The sequence below is a fragment of the Bos indicus x Bos taurus genome, chromosome 17, assembly GCF_003369695.1.
Source record: "Bos indicus x Bos taurus breed Angus x Brahman F1 hybrid chromosome 17, Bos_hybrid_MaternalHap_v2.0, whole genome shotgun sequence".
NCBI lineage: Eukaryota > Metazoa > Chordata > Mammalia > Artiodactyla > Bovidae > Bos > Bos indicus x Bos taurus.
In genome coordinates, this window is record NC_040092.1 from 39,621,028 (window position 1) to 39,638,565 (window position 17,538).

The 17,538-nt window shown below is 38.7% G+C and overlaps 1 protein-coding gene across 2 annotated transcripts in view; it reads right to left on the reverse strand.

The window, feature by feature from the left end:
• The window catches only part of ANKRD50 (ankyrin repeat domain 50), a 40,923-nt gene that overhangs the window by 10,720 nt on the left and 12,665 nt on the right, over window positions 1-17,538 (reverse strand). For both annotated transcript variants that reach the window (XM_027567304.1, XM_027567305.1), the window contains exon 3: window positions 562-791. In XM_027567304.1, coding sequence (XP_027423105.1) covers window positions 562-791 — 230 coding nt within the window. The remainder of the gene's footprint in view (window positions 1-561; window positions 792-17,538) is intronic.

Below are 17,538 nucleotides of genomic sequence, written 5' to 3' on the forward strand. Positions count from 1 at the left end.
AGTTAAAAAAAAAAAGTAAAGTCAGGAAACAAGAAAAGAAAAAAAAAAAAAAAAAACCTGATCACGTACTTTTAAACATTACATAGATTACTTTCTCACACATAGGAAAAGGGTTTAAAAAAATAAAGGATCTACTTCAAGAGGTACCCTCAAAGGCTGTCGACTCTGTCTCTCCTCTAAAACCAGGAAAAACATCTTAGACAAACTGCCATTGATTTTTAAGGAGGCATATTCCGTACCCTCAGGATGCTCAGTCTAATTAGAAGAAATATAAGCCGATCATGAAACATCAGCATAAAATATGTAGCCCTCACCTTTGCTAAGGAAGTTATTAGGTAAAGAATCTTGAAAAAAAAAGTTACTATTAAATTAACTTAAAATATTTTATGGCCTGTTTTTAATACCACTTTAAAAAGTTGAAAATCGCTAACAGAACAGAACAGCTGAGAGAACAGCAGAAACAAGGACCAAATTTTCAACTGAGTACTCTCCTCTGAGAAAGAAATACAAGTCTTAAGTTCAGCAGTGAAAACATTTGCAGATGGCAGGAATTACACTTACCAGTAAACATTTTAGTAACAGCTTTGCTCTGTTTTCGGGCAGAACAGAGAAGCAATAGCCACGGTGGAAAGAACTCGTGGTGACCAGCCAAAAGCTCTGCCACAGTCCCAGATAAGCTGGTGGACGTCTGTTCACCTTCAGTAATGTTACACCCTTCGTCCACAGAATCCACAAGAAGATAGAGGCTTTGCTGGGGTGGCTTCATTCCCAAAAGAGGGAGCAGGACGCACCTGTAAACCACATCCATGTGAGCACTTGCAGTGTTATTGGCTATGATATTAAGATTTATTATCCCAACACTAGAACTACAGGTTATAAATACTGTTCGAAGAAAGATAAAATTTTAGAATAAAAATACTGTACACGTTTCAATTCCTTACCTTAATATGAATACTGGTCCTAAATAGTTCACTTTTTCAAAAACAACATTTTCCACAATAAAGTGTATGAAGGTGTGGGTGAATCAGTGATTCAGTATACTTCAGAAAGGCAGTAAGAACTGGAGAAAACAAGACTTCAATATTCCTTTTCTGATTTTTTTATCAATAATAAAAGCTTGAAATGTTTATAACAAAGCTAAAATGTAAAGGAAAAAAAAAACTGGGGATCACTTCCATAATATAAAAAAATATCACTTTCTTTATACAGGATTTTATCATGTCTTTCACAAATAGACTGCACTTGATCTAGTTTGTCACACACAAATTTTATTTTAAAAGACTTTTCAAAGATAAGCTGCAGTCTAGGTCTCATTTGATGTATGGTCAAATTTCAGTGTAAAGAATAAATTATTAAGTCTAATTCTACAGCAGAACACATCTCCTACTCAGACTGTTTATATTGAAGTTGAATGCAACTTTTTCATAACTAAAATAATACTCATTCATTTTCAACAAATATGTATAGGAGCATTCCATGTGCTCCATGAAGTACTAAAAGATACAATGGTGAAGAGGACAAACTCCATCTAATTATGAACACCAGAAATTTACATATGATCCTTTCTACAACTCTCTTAATCTTTCAATTCCAGTAGCAACCAAGATCCAATTTATCACTAAGTTTTGTCAATATTTCTTTATAAAATATCTCAATCCCACCTTGGTCTGTATTATCACTGTATTCCAAAAGCTACTGTCCTGTCTTTCACCCGGGAACCATAGCAACGTATGTCTTCACCCACTGCCTCCAGACTTCCTACGGTGGCAGAGTTAAAATTTTACAAGGTTGCTCCAGCCATACTAGCTTTCTTTTGCAGACCCCTTCTCCCTACTGTTTTTGAGATATATTTGTATATATCTTGTAACAGCTCTTCAATAAGAGAACTTCTTTCCTTTGCAGGCTAGTGTATCCAGTGTTTAGGTTTCTAAGAAATCTCCTTATGACCAAGAGTTATGGGCATGAACAAGTTCTTTGTGCTTTAACTTCTCTCCAGCCAATTAAGATGAGAAGCTGTGGGTATGTACATAAGGCAGCCTTTCTCCCCACAATCCCCTCCCCACAATCCCCTCCCCACAATCCTCAAATGTCTGATCCTCACATATAGCTCATGTGTGCGACTCACTCTTCCCTGCCCTCTTTCTTCTTCCTTTCTGCTTAACTGGGTGCAGGGAAACTTCCAGCGTAAGTCTCCTGTCTCCAGTTCCAAATGAGAGCCTTTGTGTTTGTGATAATGTTCATGGTATGCATATAAAAATGTTCTGTCAGTTTTGTCTGCATCGCCATTTGACATTAAGTTCTACGTTTATCTTGAGGTTGGGGTTTACAGGTCTCTGGTAGTTTTACTTTCTTTCTATTTGACTGTTTCCAAGGACTCACTCAATCATGTTAAAACCAGAAGTCAATCTATGGCATTAAAAATGTTGAGCAATTTTTCCTAGCCTTGCCCTCACCCCTAAACTCAAAGCTGCCATCTCCTTGTGGATGTCCTACAGGTATCTCAGATTTAATATGTTTTAAAAAGTATTCTTTCTCAATTTCAAACAAGTTCCTCCCCACTCATCTCTCCATGTCAATTAGTGGTATCCCATTTCCCCCCCTAGTTTCTTTAGTTAAAATCCTAGGACTCGTTCCTGAGATCTCCCTTTGGTTCCAGCCACACTGCTCTCCTTTCACTTCTAACACCAAGCTTTTCTCCAGTCAGGGTCTATGTACTTGGTACTCCCTCTGCCTAGAAAGCTCCCTCAGGCAGAACTGCTCTTCCTTCAGGTTTCAACACAAAGTTTATTCCTGAAGATGCTTTCCCTGATCTGTTGCTGCTGCTGCTAAGTCGCTTCAGTCGTGTCCGACTCTGTGCGACCCCATAGACGGCAGCCCACCAGGCTCCCCTGTTCCTGGGCTTCTCCAGGCAAGAACACTGGAGAGGGCTGCCATTGCCTTCTCCATTTCCCTGATCACGATATCTTAAATCGTCTTCGTCACGTACTGCCGTCGCCCTAACACCTGATCCTGCTTTGCACGCACTGCTGATCGTATTCTCAAAGGAACTTACTGTATTACTGTGTACTGGTTTCATTGTAAGGCTGGAGTGAAGCTCCTCCACTTCCATGCTGCCCCCTGCCCCGGACAACGCCTCTCTTGTGCTGCCAGATGCCCAGCACTCAAAACCATTATTAGCACATCACAAACACTCAATAAAGTTTGCTTCATGAGTGAATGGCAATTAATAGGAAAACTGCTACTTCAAAACACTAGATAAAAATGTTACTAGACTCAGAACTCCCATCTTCAGTTTCCTTTCATTTATTTCAACAAAAGCACCATATGGGGATACCTACACCACGAAGTGACACACAGATCCACTTTTTCTACCAGGTTCCGTTTCATCATTTCATAAAATGACAATCCCATCAAAGTATGTAGGCACAAAGCCCAGAGTACTTTAGGTAGTCTAAAACAGATTTTTCTGTTTGTGAATATATATGTATATACTTAAAATCTTCAAAATGAGATAATGTTATGGTACTAGTTTACCACATTTATCCAAAGAAACCATCTTTAAAAGCACCAGCAGGCTACAGGGCTTTTACTTTGTATATGTATGTGATTAAATGTCCTATATTTCTTAGCTACATTATTAAAATTTAGAAAATATATATTACATTCTTAATATTGTTGAGTTTAATTTAAAGTCCTGAGCAGCTTTCCCATTTGCAATTCTATCTTGAGAGTAAGCACTGGCAGCACCATGCTTCTGCAGCTGGCCTTCTCATTTCCAGGTCAAAAGGCAGCTGAAAGACTATCAGGGCAATTCTGAAATGAAGTTCACTCTTTTTTGTTTTCAATACAGTGAATTTACCTACTGCTCCTTTCTCAGGAAGCTAATTAACTTTTAAAAGCTGCTACATGTATTATAAGGAATATACTAATAGATACCACATGTACAATAATTTCTTAAGGTTTTCACTGTTGAACATGGGGTTTCTTCTCCTTCTCTGGCTTGCTCTCTCAGATGTAGACAACTAGCTACACCTTTCAGTCTTACAATAAAAGTCTTTCTTTCACCCTTACAACAAAGTAAGCCCGACAAGCTGCAAGTTCAAGACTTTTCTTGAACCCATGAGAACTTAGGTCAGAGGGCAACCAACTAGCCTCACATCGAAGGTGACACAGAGGCATAGAAAACACATCTGCTTACCTGGGCAGATGCTCCTAGACACTGGAAAACAACCGGAATTAAAAATAGGCAAACCACCCGAACTGACACCTCACCAAAGCTATACAGGTGGCAAGTAAGCATATGAAAAGAAGTCCAGCATCATGTCATTAAGGAATTGCAAATTAAAACAAAAAAGCACTGCTACATATATTTTAGAGTGGCCAAAATCCAAACACTGACAACACCAAATACTGGCAAGGATGTGGAGCAATAAGAACTCTCATTCATTGCTGGTGGGAATGCAAAATGGTACAGCAAGTCTGGAAGACAGAGTGGTAGCTTCACAGAAAACGAAACATACTCTCATACAAACCAGCAATTGTGTCTCCTGATATTTACCCAAATGAACTGAAAATTTATGTCCATGTAAACCCCTGCACACAGATGTATATTACAGCTTTATTCCTAATTGCCAAAATTTGGAAGCAACCAAGGTGTCCTTCGGTGAATGTTAATAATCTGTTAAGAAACATTGGTTAATAAACATCCAGACAATGGGATATCATCAGCTCCAAAAAAGAAATGAGCTATCAGGCCATGATGAGGCAAAAAGATAAGACACAAAGATGAACTCCCCAGGTTGGTAGGTGCTCAATATGCTAATGGAGATCAGTGGAGAAAGAACTCTGGAAAGAATGAAGAGACAAAGCCAAAGCAAAAACACCAAGCAGTTGTGGATGTGACTGGTGATAGAAGCAAGGTCAGATGCAGTAAAGAACAATATTGCATAGGAACCTGGAATGTTAGGTCCATTCAATTCAGTTCAGTTGTTCAGTTGTATCCGACTCTTTGCAACCCCATGAATCGCAGCATGCCAGGCCTCCCTGTCCCTCATTAACTCCCAGAGTTCACTCAAACTCATGTGCATCGAGTCAGTGATGCCATCCAGTCATCTCTGTCATCCCCTTCTCCTCCTGCCCTCAATCCCTCCCAGCGTCAGGGTCTTTTCCAATGAATCAACTCTTCGCATGAGGTGGCCAAAGTATTGGAGTTTCAGCCTCAGCATCAGTCCTTCTAATGAACACCCAGGACTGGTCTCCTTTAGGATGGACTGGTTGGATCTCCTTGCAGTCCAAGGGACTTGCAAGTCTTCTCCAACACCACAGTTCAAAAGCATCAATTCTTCGGAGCTCAGCTTTTTTCACAGTCCAACTCTCACATCATACATGGTCACTGAAAAAAAACCATAGCCTTGACTAGATGGACCTTTGTTGGCAAAATAATATCTCTGCTTTTCAATATGCTGTCGAGGTTGGTCATAACTTTCCTTCCAAGGAGTAAGCATCTTTTAATTTCATGGCTGCAGTCACCATCTGCAGTGATTTTGGAGCCCAAAAAATAAAGTCAGCCACTGTTTCCACTGTTTCCCCATCTATTTCCCATGAAGTGATGGGCCCAGATGCCATGATCTTAGTTTTCTGAATGTTGAGTTTTAAGCCAACTTTTTCACTCTCCTCTTTCACTTTCATCAAGAGGCTTTGTAGTCTCCCTTCACTTTCTGCCATAAGGGCGGTGTCATTATGTTAGGTTCATGAATCAAGGCAAATTTGAAGAAATTTGAAGTGGTCAAAGAGGAGATGGCAAGAGTGATCATCAACATTTTAGGAATCAGCAAACTAAAATGGACTGGAATGGGTGTATTTAACTCAGATGACCATCCTATCTACTACTGTGGGCAAGTATCCCTTAGAAAAAATGGAGTAGCCATCACAGTCAACAAAAGTGTCAGAAATGCAGTACTTGGAGGTAGTCTCAAAAATGACAGAATGATCTCTGTTCGTTTCCAAGGCAAACCATTCAATATGACGGTAATCCAAGTCTATGCCCTGAACAGTAACACTGAAGAAGCATAAGTTGAACGGTTTATAACTAACACCCCCAAAAGATGCCCTTTTCATTATAGGGGACTGGAATGCAAAAGTAAGAAGTCAAGAAACACCTGGAATAACAGGCAATTTGACCTTGGAGCACAGAATGAAGCAGGGAAAAGGCTAAGAGAGTTTGGCCAAGAGAACGCACTGGTCATAGCAAACACCCTCTCTTCCAACAACACAAGAGAAGACTCTATACATGACATCACCAGATGGCCAACATCGAAATCATATTGATTATATTCTTTGCAGCCAAAGATGGAGAAGCTCTATACAGTCAGCAAAATCAAGATCGAGAGCCAACTGTGGCTCAGATCATAAGCTCCTTATTGCAAAATTCAGACTTAAATTGAAAAAAGCAGAGAAAACCACGAGACCATTCAGGTATGACTTAAATCAAATCCCTTATGATTATACAGTAGAAGTGACAAATAGACTTACAGGACTACATCTGATAGACAGAGTGCCTGATGAACTGTGGACGGAGGTTTGTGACACTGTACAGGAGACAGGGATCAAGACCATCCCCAAGAAACAGAAATGTAAAAAATCAAAATGGCTGTCTGAGGAGGCCTTCCAAATATCTGTAAAAGGAAGGAAGTGAAAAGCAAAGGAGAAAAGAAAAGATATACCTATTTGAATGCAGAGTTCCAAAGAAGAGCAAGGAGACATAAGAAAGCCTTCCTCAGTGATCAATGCAAAGAAATAGAGGAAAACAACAGAATGGGAAAGACTAGAGATCTCTTCAATAAAATTAGAGATACCTTGGGAACCTTTCATGCAAAGATGAGCTCAGTAAAGGACAGAAATGGTATGAACCTATCAGAAGCAGAAGATATTAAGAACAGGTGGCAAGAATATACAGAACTGTACAAAAAAGATCTTCATTACCCAGATAATCACGATGGTGTGATCACTCACCTAGAGCCAGACATACTGGAAAGTGAAGTCAACTGGGCCTTAGAAAGCATCACAAAGCTAGTGGAGGTGATGGAATTCCAGTTGAGCTATTCCAAATCCTGAAAGATGATGCTGTGAAAATGCTGCACTCAATATGCCAGCAAATTTGGAAAACTCAGCAGTGGCCACAGGGCTGGAAAAGGTCAGTTTTCATTCCAATCCCAAAAAAGGCAATGCCAAAGAATGCTCAAACTACCGCACAATTGCACTCATCTCACACACTAGTAAAGTAATGCTCAAAATTCTTCAAGCCAAGCTTCAGCAATACGTGAACCGTGAACTTCCACATGTTCAAGCTGGTTTTAGAAAAGGCAGAGGAACCAGAGATCAAATTGCCAACATCCGCTTGATCATCGAAAAAGCACGAGAGTTCCAGAAAAACATCTACTTCTGCTTTATTGACTATGCCAAAGCCTTTGACTGTGTGGATCACAATAAACTGTGGGAAATTCTGAAAGAGATGGGAATACCAGACCACCTGACCTGCCTCTTGAGAAACCTGTATGCAGGTCAGAAAGCAACAATTACAACTGAACATGGAACAATAGACTGGTTCCAAATAGGAAAAGGAGTAAGTGTATTGTCCCCCTGTTTATTTAACTTACATTCAGAGTATATCATGAGAAATGCTGGGCCGGGAGAAATAACAATAACCTCAGATATGCAGATGACACCACCCTTAGGGCAGAAAGTGAAGAACTAAAGAGCCTCTTGATGAATGTAAAAGAGAAGAATGAAAAAGGTGACTTAAAGCTCAACATTCAGAAAAGTAAGAACATGGCATCTGGTCCCATTACCTCATGGCAAATAGATGGGGAAACAGTGGAAACAGTAGCTGACTTTATTTTTGGGGCTCCAAAATCACTGCAGATGGTGAGTGCAACCTTGAAATTAAAAGACTCTTACTCCTTGGAAGGAAACCTATGACAAACCTAGACAGCATATTAAAATGCAGAGACATTACTTTGCCAACAAAGGTCCATCTAGTCAAGGCTATGATTTTTCCAGTAGTCAAGTATGGATGTGAGAGTTGGACTATAAAGAAAGCTGAGTGCCGAAGAATTGATGTTTTGAACTGTGATGTTGGAGAAGACTCTTGAGAGTCCCTTGGACTGCAAGGAGATCCAACCAGTCCATCCTAAAGGAGATCAGTCCTGCGTGTTCATTGGAAGGACTGATGTTGAAGCTGAAACTCCAATACTTTGGCCACACAATGCGAAGAGCTGACTCATTTGAAAAGACCCTGATGCTGGGAAAGATTGAAGGTGGGAGAAGAAGGGGACAATAGAGGATGAGATGGTTGGATGGCATCACCAACTAATGGACATGAGTTTGTGTGAATTCCAGGAGTTGGTGATGGACAGGGAGGCCTGGCGTGCTGCGGTCCATGAGGTCACGAAGAGTTGGACACTACTGAGCGACTGAACTGAACTGAATCTTAAAATTTATTACCGAGTGAAAAAAGTCAATATAATTTCTGACTGTCAAATATTCTGGAAATGGCAAAACTGGAAAAAGTTGAAGGCTCACAGGTTGCCAGAGAACAGGGAAGCAGTGATGAGTAGACAGAGCACAGAGGATTTTTAGAGCAGTAAAATATTGTGTAGTTTTACCATAGAAAACTATACAGTAATGGTATATACATGTCATTATACATTTCTTAAAACCAACTGGATATACAACACCAAGAGTGAACCCTAATGTCAACTGTGGACTTTGGATGATAATAATATGTCGATGCAGATTCATCAGTTATAACAAACAGACCACTGTGATGCAGGATGTGTCTGTGAAGGTATGGGGATAAACAGAAACTCTCTGCACTTTCCACTTAAGAAGAAAGCAGTGAACCTAAAAATGCTCTAAAAAATGAAATTTACAAGTTAAAAAAAAAAACAAAAATAGTATGGTATTTGCAGAATACCATAATGACACATTAAGTTAAATACAGACCAGTGTAAATATAGGAAGCTGGTTTTCCAGTGTTGCAAAGATAATTCAATTGAGAAAGGAAAGTTTTTTTCAACCTAAAAAATTATACACAATATTACTAAATTACTCATTTTGAATTCTGAAGTCTAAGATCTTACTACTAGGCTTCTCTCATGATCCCTTGGTTAAGCATCCACCTGCCAATGCAGGGGAGACCAGTTTGATCCCTGGTCCGGGAAGATCCCACATGCCACGAGGCAACTAGGCCTAGGCAACTAGGCCTGTGCACGACAACTACTGAGCCCGTGCTCTAGAGCCCTCAAGCCACAAGTACTGAAGCCCACACACCCTGGAGCCTCTTGTCCACAACAGAAGCCACTACAAAGAGAAGCTGGAACACTGCAACCAAGAGTAGCCCCACTCGCTGCAACTGCAGAAAGCTCGCATGCAACAACGAAGACCCAACATAGCCAAATCTAAAAAAATAAAAATAAATAAAATTTTAGTACCACCTGGTGAAATCTGTCATCAAAATATTATACATTTTAAGTTTACCTAGAAGGTTAATCCTATATGCCTAGCACCTTTCCAAAATCATCTGGAAGTACAATGCTGACATACCAGCCTGTCATTTTATTAATGAAATATTAAATTCTTTCAAAAGGCTATGCTTTAAAATAAATGTTTTAAAAGCATGTGAAGTAGAAAAACTAAATCACTAATAATTCTTACTTAATATATCTTGCCTTAAGAAAACAGACCCACATTCTTTCTTTTGTTTTTCTCCAGTTTCATTAAGATATATACTTGACATACTACATTTTATAAGTTTAAGGACTATAACACATGTACGTACATACTGCAAAATGTTACCACAGTAAGATCAGTTAACACCCATTATCTCACAGTTATAATTTTTTTTTTCCCTTGTGATGAGAACTTTAAAATCTATCCTCTTAGCATCTTTCAAATATACATTATTGCTAACTGCAGTCACCATGCTGCATGTACACTCCCAGGACCTATCTATCTTATAACGGGAAGTTTTTATCTTCTGACCACTTTCATCTAATGCCCCCAACTCCTAATCCCTGCTTCTGGGAACTACAAATCTGATTATTTGTATTTCAATGAGTTTGGTTTTTAGATTCTGAATATAAGTGAAAACATACAATATTTGTCTTTCTGTGTCTGAGTTATTTCATTCAGCATAATGTCCTCAGGATCCATTCATGTTGCCACAAATATTTTCTATGGCTGAATTATGTATATGTGTGTGTATCACAATTTCTTTATCCATTCATCTAAATCAATGCACACTTAGGTTGTTCCCTATCTTCTTTTAGAAATGAAATTACCCTCCAATAAATTAAAGCATGTGAAAATGTGGAATACGGTATAATTGATATCTCAAACCAGTTAGGGATCACAAAAAATCTCACGAGTATAATTGATAATTAAAATCAGGTCAGGACTTTAGCCAAAATATAGGGTGAAATTTCTCTCTAACATTGACCAGGATATTGTAGGGACTTCATGAACTGTTTCTCCATTAGCTAAAATACAGCAGGGAATTATGAAATATTAAAACAAAAATAAAAAAGGAAAATATCAGAGTCAAAAATAAACATTTCAAAGTATCAGACACAGAAAAGAAGCAAAATGCTGTGAGCCTAAATGAGCCTAAAACTTCAACCTGTCAAACAAGTCTGCAATGGCAGCCCGGAGATTAGATGGTGGAAGTAAAAACTGTGACAAGTTCTCCTGCCTCTACTGATAGGACTCGGACTCACTGAAACTAGGGGCTGGAAGAGGGGCTCTGCCCATGAATAATGAAAGAAGGAAACAAAAAGCACAGACTACCGCCTAGGGCTATGGCTTTTAAGAAGCAGCAGGGAGGGCAAAAAATCAGCCTCCACGGAGACAGGAATTGAACCTAAAAAGATCATGGGTCAGTGACTAAATCTACGAAATCACTTGAACAGGCTTGGAGTAGGAGCTTCATATCTCAATTATTGACCATCATCCTAGACTGCACTGATGGTAGGGAGTGGTGGGGGCAATCAGCAATTACAGCAAGGAGAACAGAGGTAGAAATGGTGATTCAAAAAGGAGAGTGAAAAAATTACAAAATTCTTAGCACTTTGAAAGAAAGCAGCAAATGGAACAATCAGAATATGGGTTCATGTCCAAATGAAAGTAACTTACAAAACTAACAAAGAATTTAAAGAAAACCAATCTGTGATGTTCAGATAAATAAAAGATTATTTTATTTGTTTTAAAAAGAAGTTACTTAACAAGCAAAGGCACAAATCAAGTAAAACAGGAGATAACCAGAGAAATTTTCCTCATAGGGACTTTCACTGCCAGATAAAATGCAGTAGGTGGCAGCAGCCCAAAATTCCCACTGCAACAGCTAGAAAATAATGTTATCCATTACAAAATTTACATTTGTAAAGACATGAGAAGGTTGTTGAAGCAAGAGAGCAAAATGAATTAGAACTCCAGAGGACAGGATTCATCCAAAAGGAACAAAACAAAAAGAAGCCACCTGCTGATTTCCTCTAAGGGGTCACTTACTGATTTGGGGCATGTAGCGATTTTAGGTATGGACCAAGAATCAGACTTGGGCCACCCTGAGGGACTCTGCCAAAGAAACAACATCACCCCAACTTTTATAGGGACCAGACATTTCTCTTTTAGAGAGCAGAGTCAAATCTGAAGTGTCCCTAACAACAGGCTGTTTTCTCCAAGGTATCTCTGCTAAATTCTGGGTTGGGGAACTAGGATGACTGTGTCTAAAAGTCCCCCACAGTCTGTAGCTGAAGACAAAATTCTACCAAAGGGAGGGAATTTGCTTTAAACACAAAACTCACCTTCTTCAAGACGTTTGTTAGAATTTGAAGGTATAAAGGGCAGGAAGTCAAAAAACTAAATGGATACTTCTTGGGGAAGAAGTGAATTATCAACAGTCCTTTTGGAGCTCTCAATCAAAAGCTGAGAAGGTCCACACCAAAATGACAGAAATAAACTAGCTGTCTCAGTAAGACTTCAAAGGAGCCTCAGCCCAGCTCAAGCTCTATTTACAGCAGCCCCTCACTCTCTGCCCAAATGAGAAAAAAGCAAATCTTCTCTGATGAAAGATACTGTCTGGAACTCTACAGCATTTGACACACTATCTGACATACAATCAAAAATTATCAGACAGAAAAAGGGCAGAAATATGTGATTGGGAATTCAGAGGAAAAAGAAACAATAAATACAGATTCAAATAGATACTATTGTTAGCATAGACTAAACTAACCATAATTAAAATATTAAAGAAAACAGATTAGGAAAAAAGTGGATAAAAGATGAAGAATTTCAACCAAAAAAACTCAGAATCTATAAAAACAAAGAACTAAAATTCCACTTTAGAACAAAAAACTGTATGTATTTGATGTCAGAAATTCTTTGGGTATATTCAACACCATCATGAAAACAATGGAAGATGAAATTAACAAATTCAAAATAAAGGCCAAAAGAAAATACCCAAACCTGAGAAAAGAAGGCTAGAACAGAGTAGTGTGGAAAATACATGAGGAATGCATTTGAAAGGTACAACTTACACACAACTGTGGTCTGCAAAGAAAAAGAATCAGCTCGAAGTAAATAGATGAGACTTTTCTAAAACTAATGAAAAAAATCAATCCACAGATTTAGGAAACTCAGTAAATCCAAAAACAGAAAAACTACCAAGAAACCACACTTACGCAAGACAAAGTCTACCAAAAAACAAAGAAAAAATCACAGATACAGAAAATCTTAAAAGGAAACAAAAAAAGAGAGAAGGCATTACCAAAGAAGCAAAAACAAGTCTTCAAGAAACTTTTCAACAGAAATGAAGATGTATAAGACATATGGCCACAGGACTGGAAAAGGTCAGTTTTCATTCCAATCCCAAAGAAAGGCAATGCCAAAGAATGCTCAAACTACCGCACAATTGCACTCATCTCACATGCTAGAAAAGGAATGCTCAAAATTCTCCAAGCCAGGCTTCAGCAATATGTGAACCGTGAACTTCCTGATGTTTAAGCTGGTTTTAGAAAAGGAAGAGGAACCAGAGATCAAATTGTCAACATCCGCTGGATCATGGAAAAAGCAAGAGAGTTCCAGAAAAACATCTATTTCTGCTTTATTGACTATGCCAAAGCCTTTGACTGTGTGGATCATGATAAACTGTGGATCATGATAAACTGTGGAAAGTTGTGAAAGAGATGGGAATAGCAGACCACCTGACCTGCCTCTTGAGAAATCTATACGCAGGTCAGGAAGCAACAGTTAGAACTGGACATGGAACAACAGACTGGTTCCAAATAGGAAAAGGAGTACGTCAAGGCTGGATATTGTCACCCTGCTTATTTAACTTATATGCAGAGTACATCATGAGAAACGCTGGACTGGAAGAAACACAAGCTGGAATCAAGATTGCTGGGAGAAATATCAGTAACCTCAGATATGCAGATGACACCACCCTTATGGCAGAAAGTGAAGAGGAACTCAAAAGCCTCTTAATGAACGTGAAAGAGGAGAGTGAAAAAGTTGGCTTAAAGCTCAACATTCAGAAAATGAAGATCATGGCATCCGGTCCCATCACTTCATGGGAAATAGATGGGGAAACAGTGTCAGATTTTATTTTTTTGGGCTCCAAAATCACTGCAGCTAGCATATTCAAAAGCAGAGACATTACTTTGCCAACAAAGGTCTGTCTAGTTAAGGCTATGGTTTTTCCTGTGGTCATGTATGGATGTGAGAGTTGGACTGTGAAGAAGGCTGAGCGCCAAAGAATTGATGCTTTTGAACTGTGGTGTTGGAGAAGACTCTTGAAAGTCCCTTGGACTGCAAGGAGATCCAACCAGTCCATTCTGAAGGAGATCAGTCCTGGGATTTTTTTGGAAGGAATGATGCTAAAGGTGAAACTCCGGTACTTTGGCCACCTCATGCGAAGAGTTGACTCATTGGAAAAGATTCTGATGCTGGGAGGGATTGGGGACAGGAGGAGAAGGGGACGACAGAGGGTGAGATGGCTGGATGGCATCACTGACCCAATGGACGTGAGTCTGAGTGAACTCCGGGAGTTGGTGATGAACAGGAAGGCCTGGCGTGCTTCGATTCATGGGGTCGAAAAGAGTCGGACACAACTGAGCGACTGAACTGACTGAACTGAACTTAAAGGTATCTTTAAAATGCTGAAGGAAATACGTGCATGTGCACGCACACACACACACACACACACACACACACACACACCTTCTAAACCTCTAACTCTGTACCAATTGGAAATATACTTCTAAAGTGAAAGTCATTAGAGAATAACAATTAATGAGTGGACTGCACAAGACTACTTTGTGACAATGTCAATATATAAAAATCATTTGAATCCCTACACACTAACGTTTTAAAAAACACATAAAATAGTATTTACAAATAATATTATTTACAATAGTACAAAAAAAAAATCAAACAGTTGAAAATAAATCCAATCCAAGATGTACTAGACCTATATACTGGAAACTATAATACACTGCTGAGGAAAATTGGAAAAAAAAAAAAATCTAAGTAAGTTGAGATGTACCATATTCATAGATTAGGGGATTCAACATTGCAAACAGGTCAATTTCCACAAATTAATCTAAAATTCAATGTGATCCTAATAAAAATCTCAGTCAGAATATTTATGCACTCAGTCTCTCATGTGGCCCTCACCATACCCTCAGAGAATGAGAGTGAAAAAACAAATACAGCATTGTGTGTTAGTATTGTTTTTTTAAAGAAGTTGACCTTGCAGGGGCCTACACCACACTTGGAGAAGCACTAAGCCATCCATACCCCACTTGCCTAGAGGACTATTTTACACTTTCCTCTTCTCAAAGTTCACTCCCAACTACTGACCTTGCTTCTTAGATAAAAATTATTTAAACACTGCTCACTACCTCCACCACTTCACCAAAGTCCAAGTATTATCTCTCAGCCTTAACTGCTGCACTAGTCACTTACTGGTTTCCTTGCCTGCGTGTTTACCACCCCAGTTCTTAACACGGTAGCTAGTGTGACCCTTTAAAACCATAAATCATATGATGTTTTACTACTCTGTTTAAAAGACTTAATGTCTTCTCATCTCCTCAAAGTAAAAGTGACTATCCTTATAATGGCCTCCAAGTCCATGTATTATGTGGCTTCTAACTACGCCTCTACTTGTCTCTTGGTTTCCCTTTGTTTTTCTTGGATAATACCAAGCCAGTTCCCACCGAAGGACTTTGCACTTGGAATCTTCCTCAGTCTGGATACTTCCTACAGAATGCCCTAACTTTCCCTATATAAATAGCAACTCTTTGGCCCCAACCTACTCAGCATATCACTCCTATCATCCTTACTTTGTTTTGATTTTCCACATACCACCTATTATCTAGTGATATGCTGTATATTATATACTGTCTTCTTAACTTTCCACTTTTCTGCCAACTACTCACGCCAACCCTCAAAATAAAAGCTCAATAAATACAAATGATACTTGCCACATTTTAACTAATATAACCCAGTATTAAGAACGCACCTGGTACATTCCTGCTATCTAATACATATTTGATAAAACAACAAAGGAATGAATAAACCAAAGTTGAATAGGGAACTCAGAAATACAGGAATGTGTGTGTATCTGACTGCAGTAGTATTAAAATCAATAGTGAAAGATGAGCCATTCAACAAATACTACTAGAACAATCAAGTAGAAAACAAGTTTTTAAATTTTAAGACCCCAAAAGGCCAAACTATAAAGGAAATCATGAAAAGACTGATATTATATTCATTTTGTACATTTCAAAACAAAAATTACACAAGCAGAATGACAAGGCACGGGATCAAGGGTATTTAAAATAATAAGATATTGTTTCACATTCACCTTCCAACACATAAAGAACTCTGAAAATATGGCAAGTGTTGGAGATCTGGTAGAGTAATGGAAACTCAAATTATACACTCTTAGAAGAGTATAAACTGATGGAATTTTAAAGAGTAGTTGGTACTATCTCCAAATTGAAGATGGGTATACACACCTTAAGACCCAAAATTTCACTTAATACTTGAGTATTTAATTCAACTTGGAATTACCCTTCATTTCTTTATTCTTAATCTATGCACGCTAGAATACCCAAGAATGTTCTTAACTGTTTTGCAAAGTTAAAAAGTTGAATACATCTTAAACGAGTATCAACATGACAATAAATGAATTATAGTATAAAAAATGAAATTATATACTGGAGAGTGGATTTGCCAGGTAGTGCTAGTGGTAAAGAACCTGCCTGCCAACTCAGGAGACCTAAAAGACATGGGTTCCATTCCTGGGTGGGAAAGATCCCCTGGAGGAGGGCACAGCAACCCACTCCAATGTTCTTGCCTGGAGAATCTCATAGACAGAGGAGCCTGTTGGGCTACAGTCCAAAAGGTCACAAAGAGTTGGACAAAACTGAAGTGACTTGGCATGCATGGTCATGTACTGTAAAGTGAACCATGTAGATCCACATGTAACAACATGGCTAAACAAACAAACAAAAAACAATATTACAAAGAAAATATTGCAGGTTAGTACTAGCAACACAATACTATTTATACAGAACAAAGTTTTTCAAAGTATAGTATGGGATCCCTAGAAGTCCCTACGGAGAAGGCAATGGCACCCCACTCCAGTACTCTTGCCTGGAAAATCCCATGGACAGAGGAGCTCGGTAGGCTACAGTCCATGGGGTCGCTCAGAGTGGGACAGGACTGAGCAACTTCACTTTCACTTTTCACCTTCATGCATTGGAGAAGAAAATGGCAACCCACTCAAGTATTCTTGCCGGGAGAATCCCAGGGACAGGGGAGCCTGGTGGGCTGCCGTCTATGGGGTCGCATAGAGTCGGATACGACTGAAACGACTTAGCAGCAGCAGCAGCAGAAGTCCCTAATCAGGGTCATCATAAAACTAAAATGTTATTTGCCTTTTTCACTCTTGTTTTTTCTCAAGGATAAATGGACTTTTCCAGAAGCTGCATGCAGAAACATAACCATGATAGTCCAGCTGTCTTTTATTAAGCCTAATATTAAAAAGATTTGCAAAACTATGTAAAACAATGCTGCTATGTGTATTGTTTCCTTTTGTCATGGGCAATTCAGTTATTCTTTCATTAAAATATTATGTTAATGTATAAGATTCATTACTATTAAATATGTTTATATTAAATATTAGTTTAAATTTCAAATAAACAAATATTGATACACAGACATAATCCACATAAACAAATTCTTTGTGGTACTCAATAATTTTTAAGAGTATAGAGAGGACCTAGAATAAAAATGTTTGAGAATTGCCGATGTGGAACTACAAATGTACAGAACTAAAGCAGGTAACAAGTATGTATATCTCCCCATGTATATAAACTAGTCAAACTACATATGCATAACAAGTAAATTCACAGATGGGACACCTGGGGGTCACCTAAATTAGAATTAGAATGGGATACTTCAGTGGCTTTAAATGTG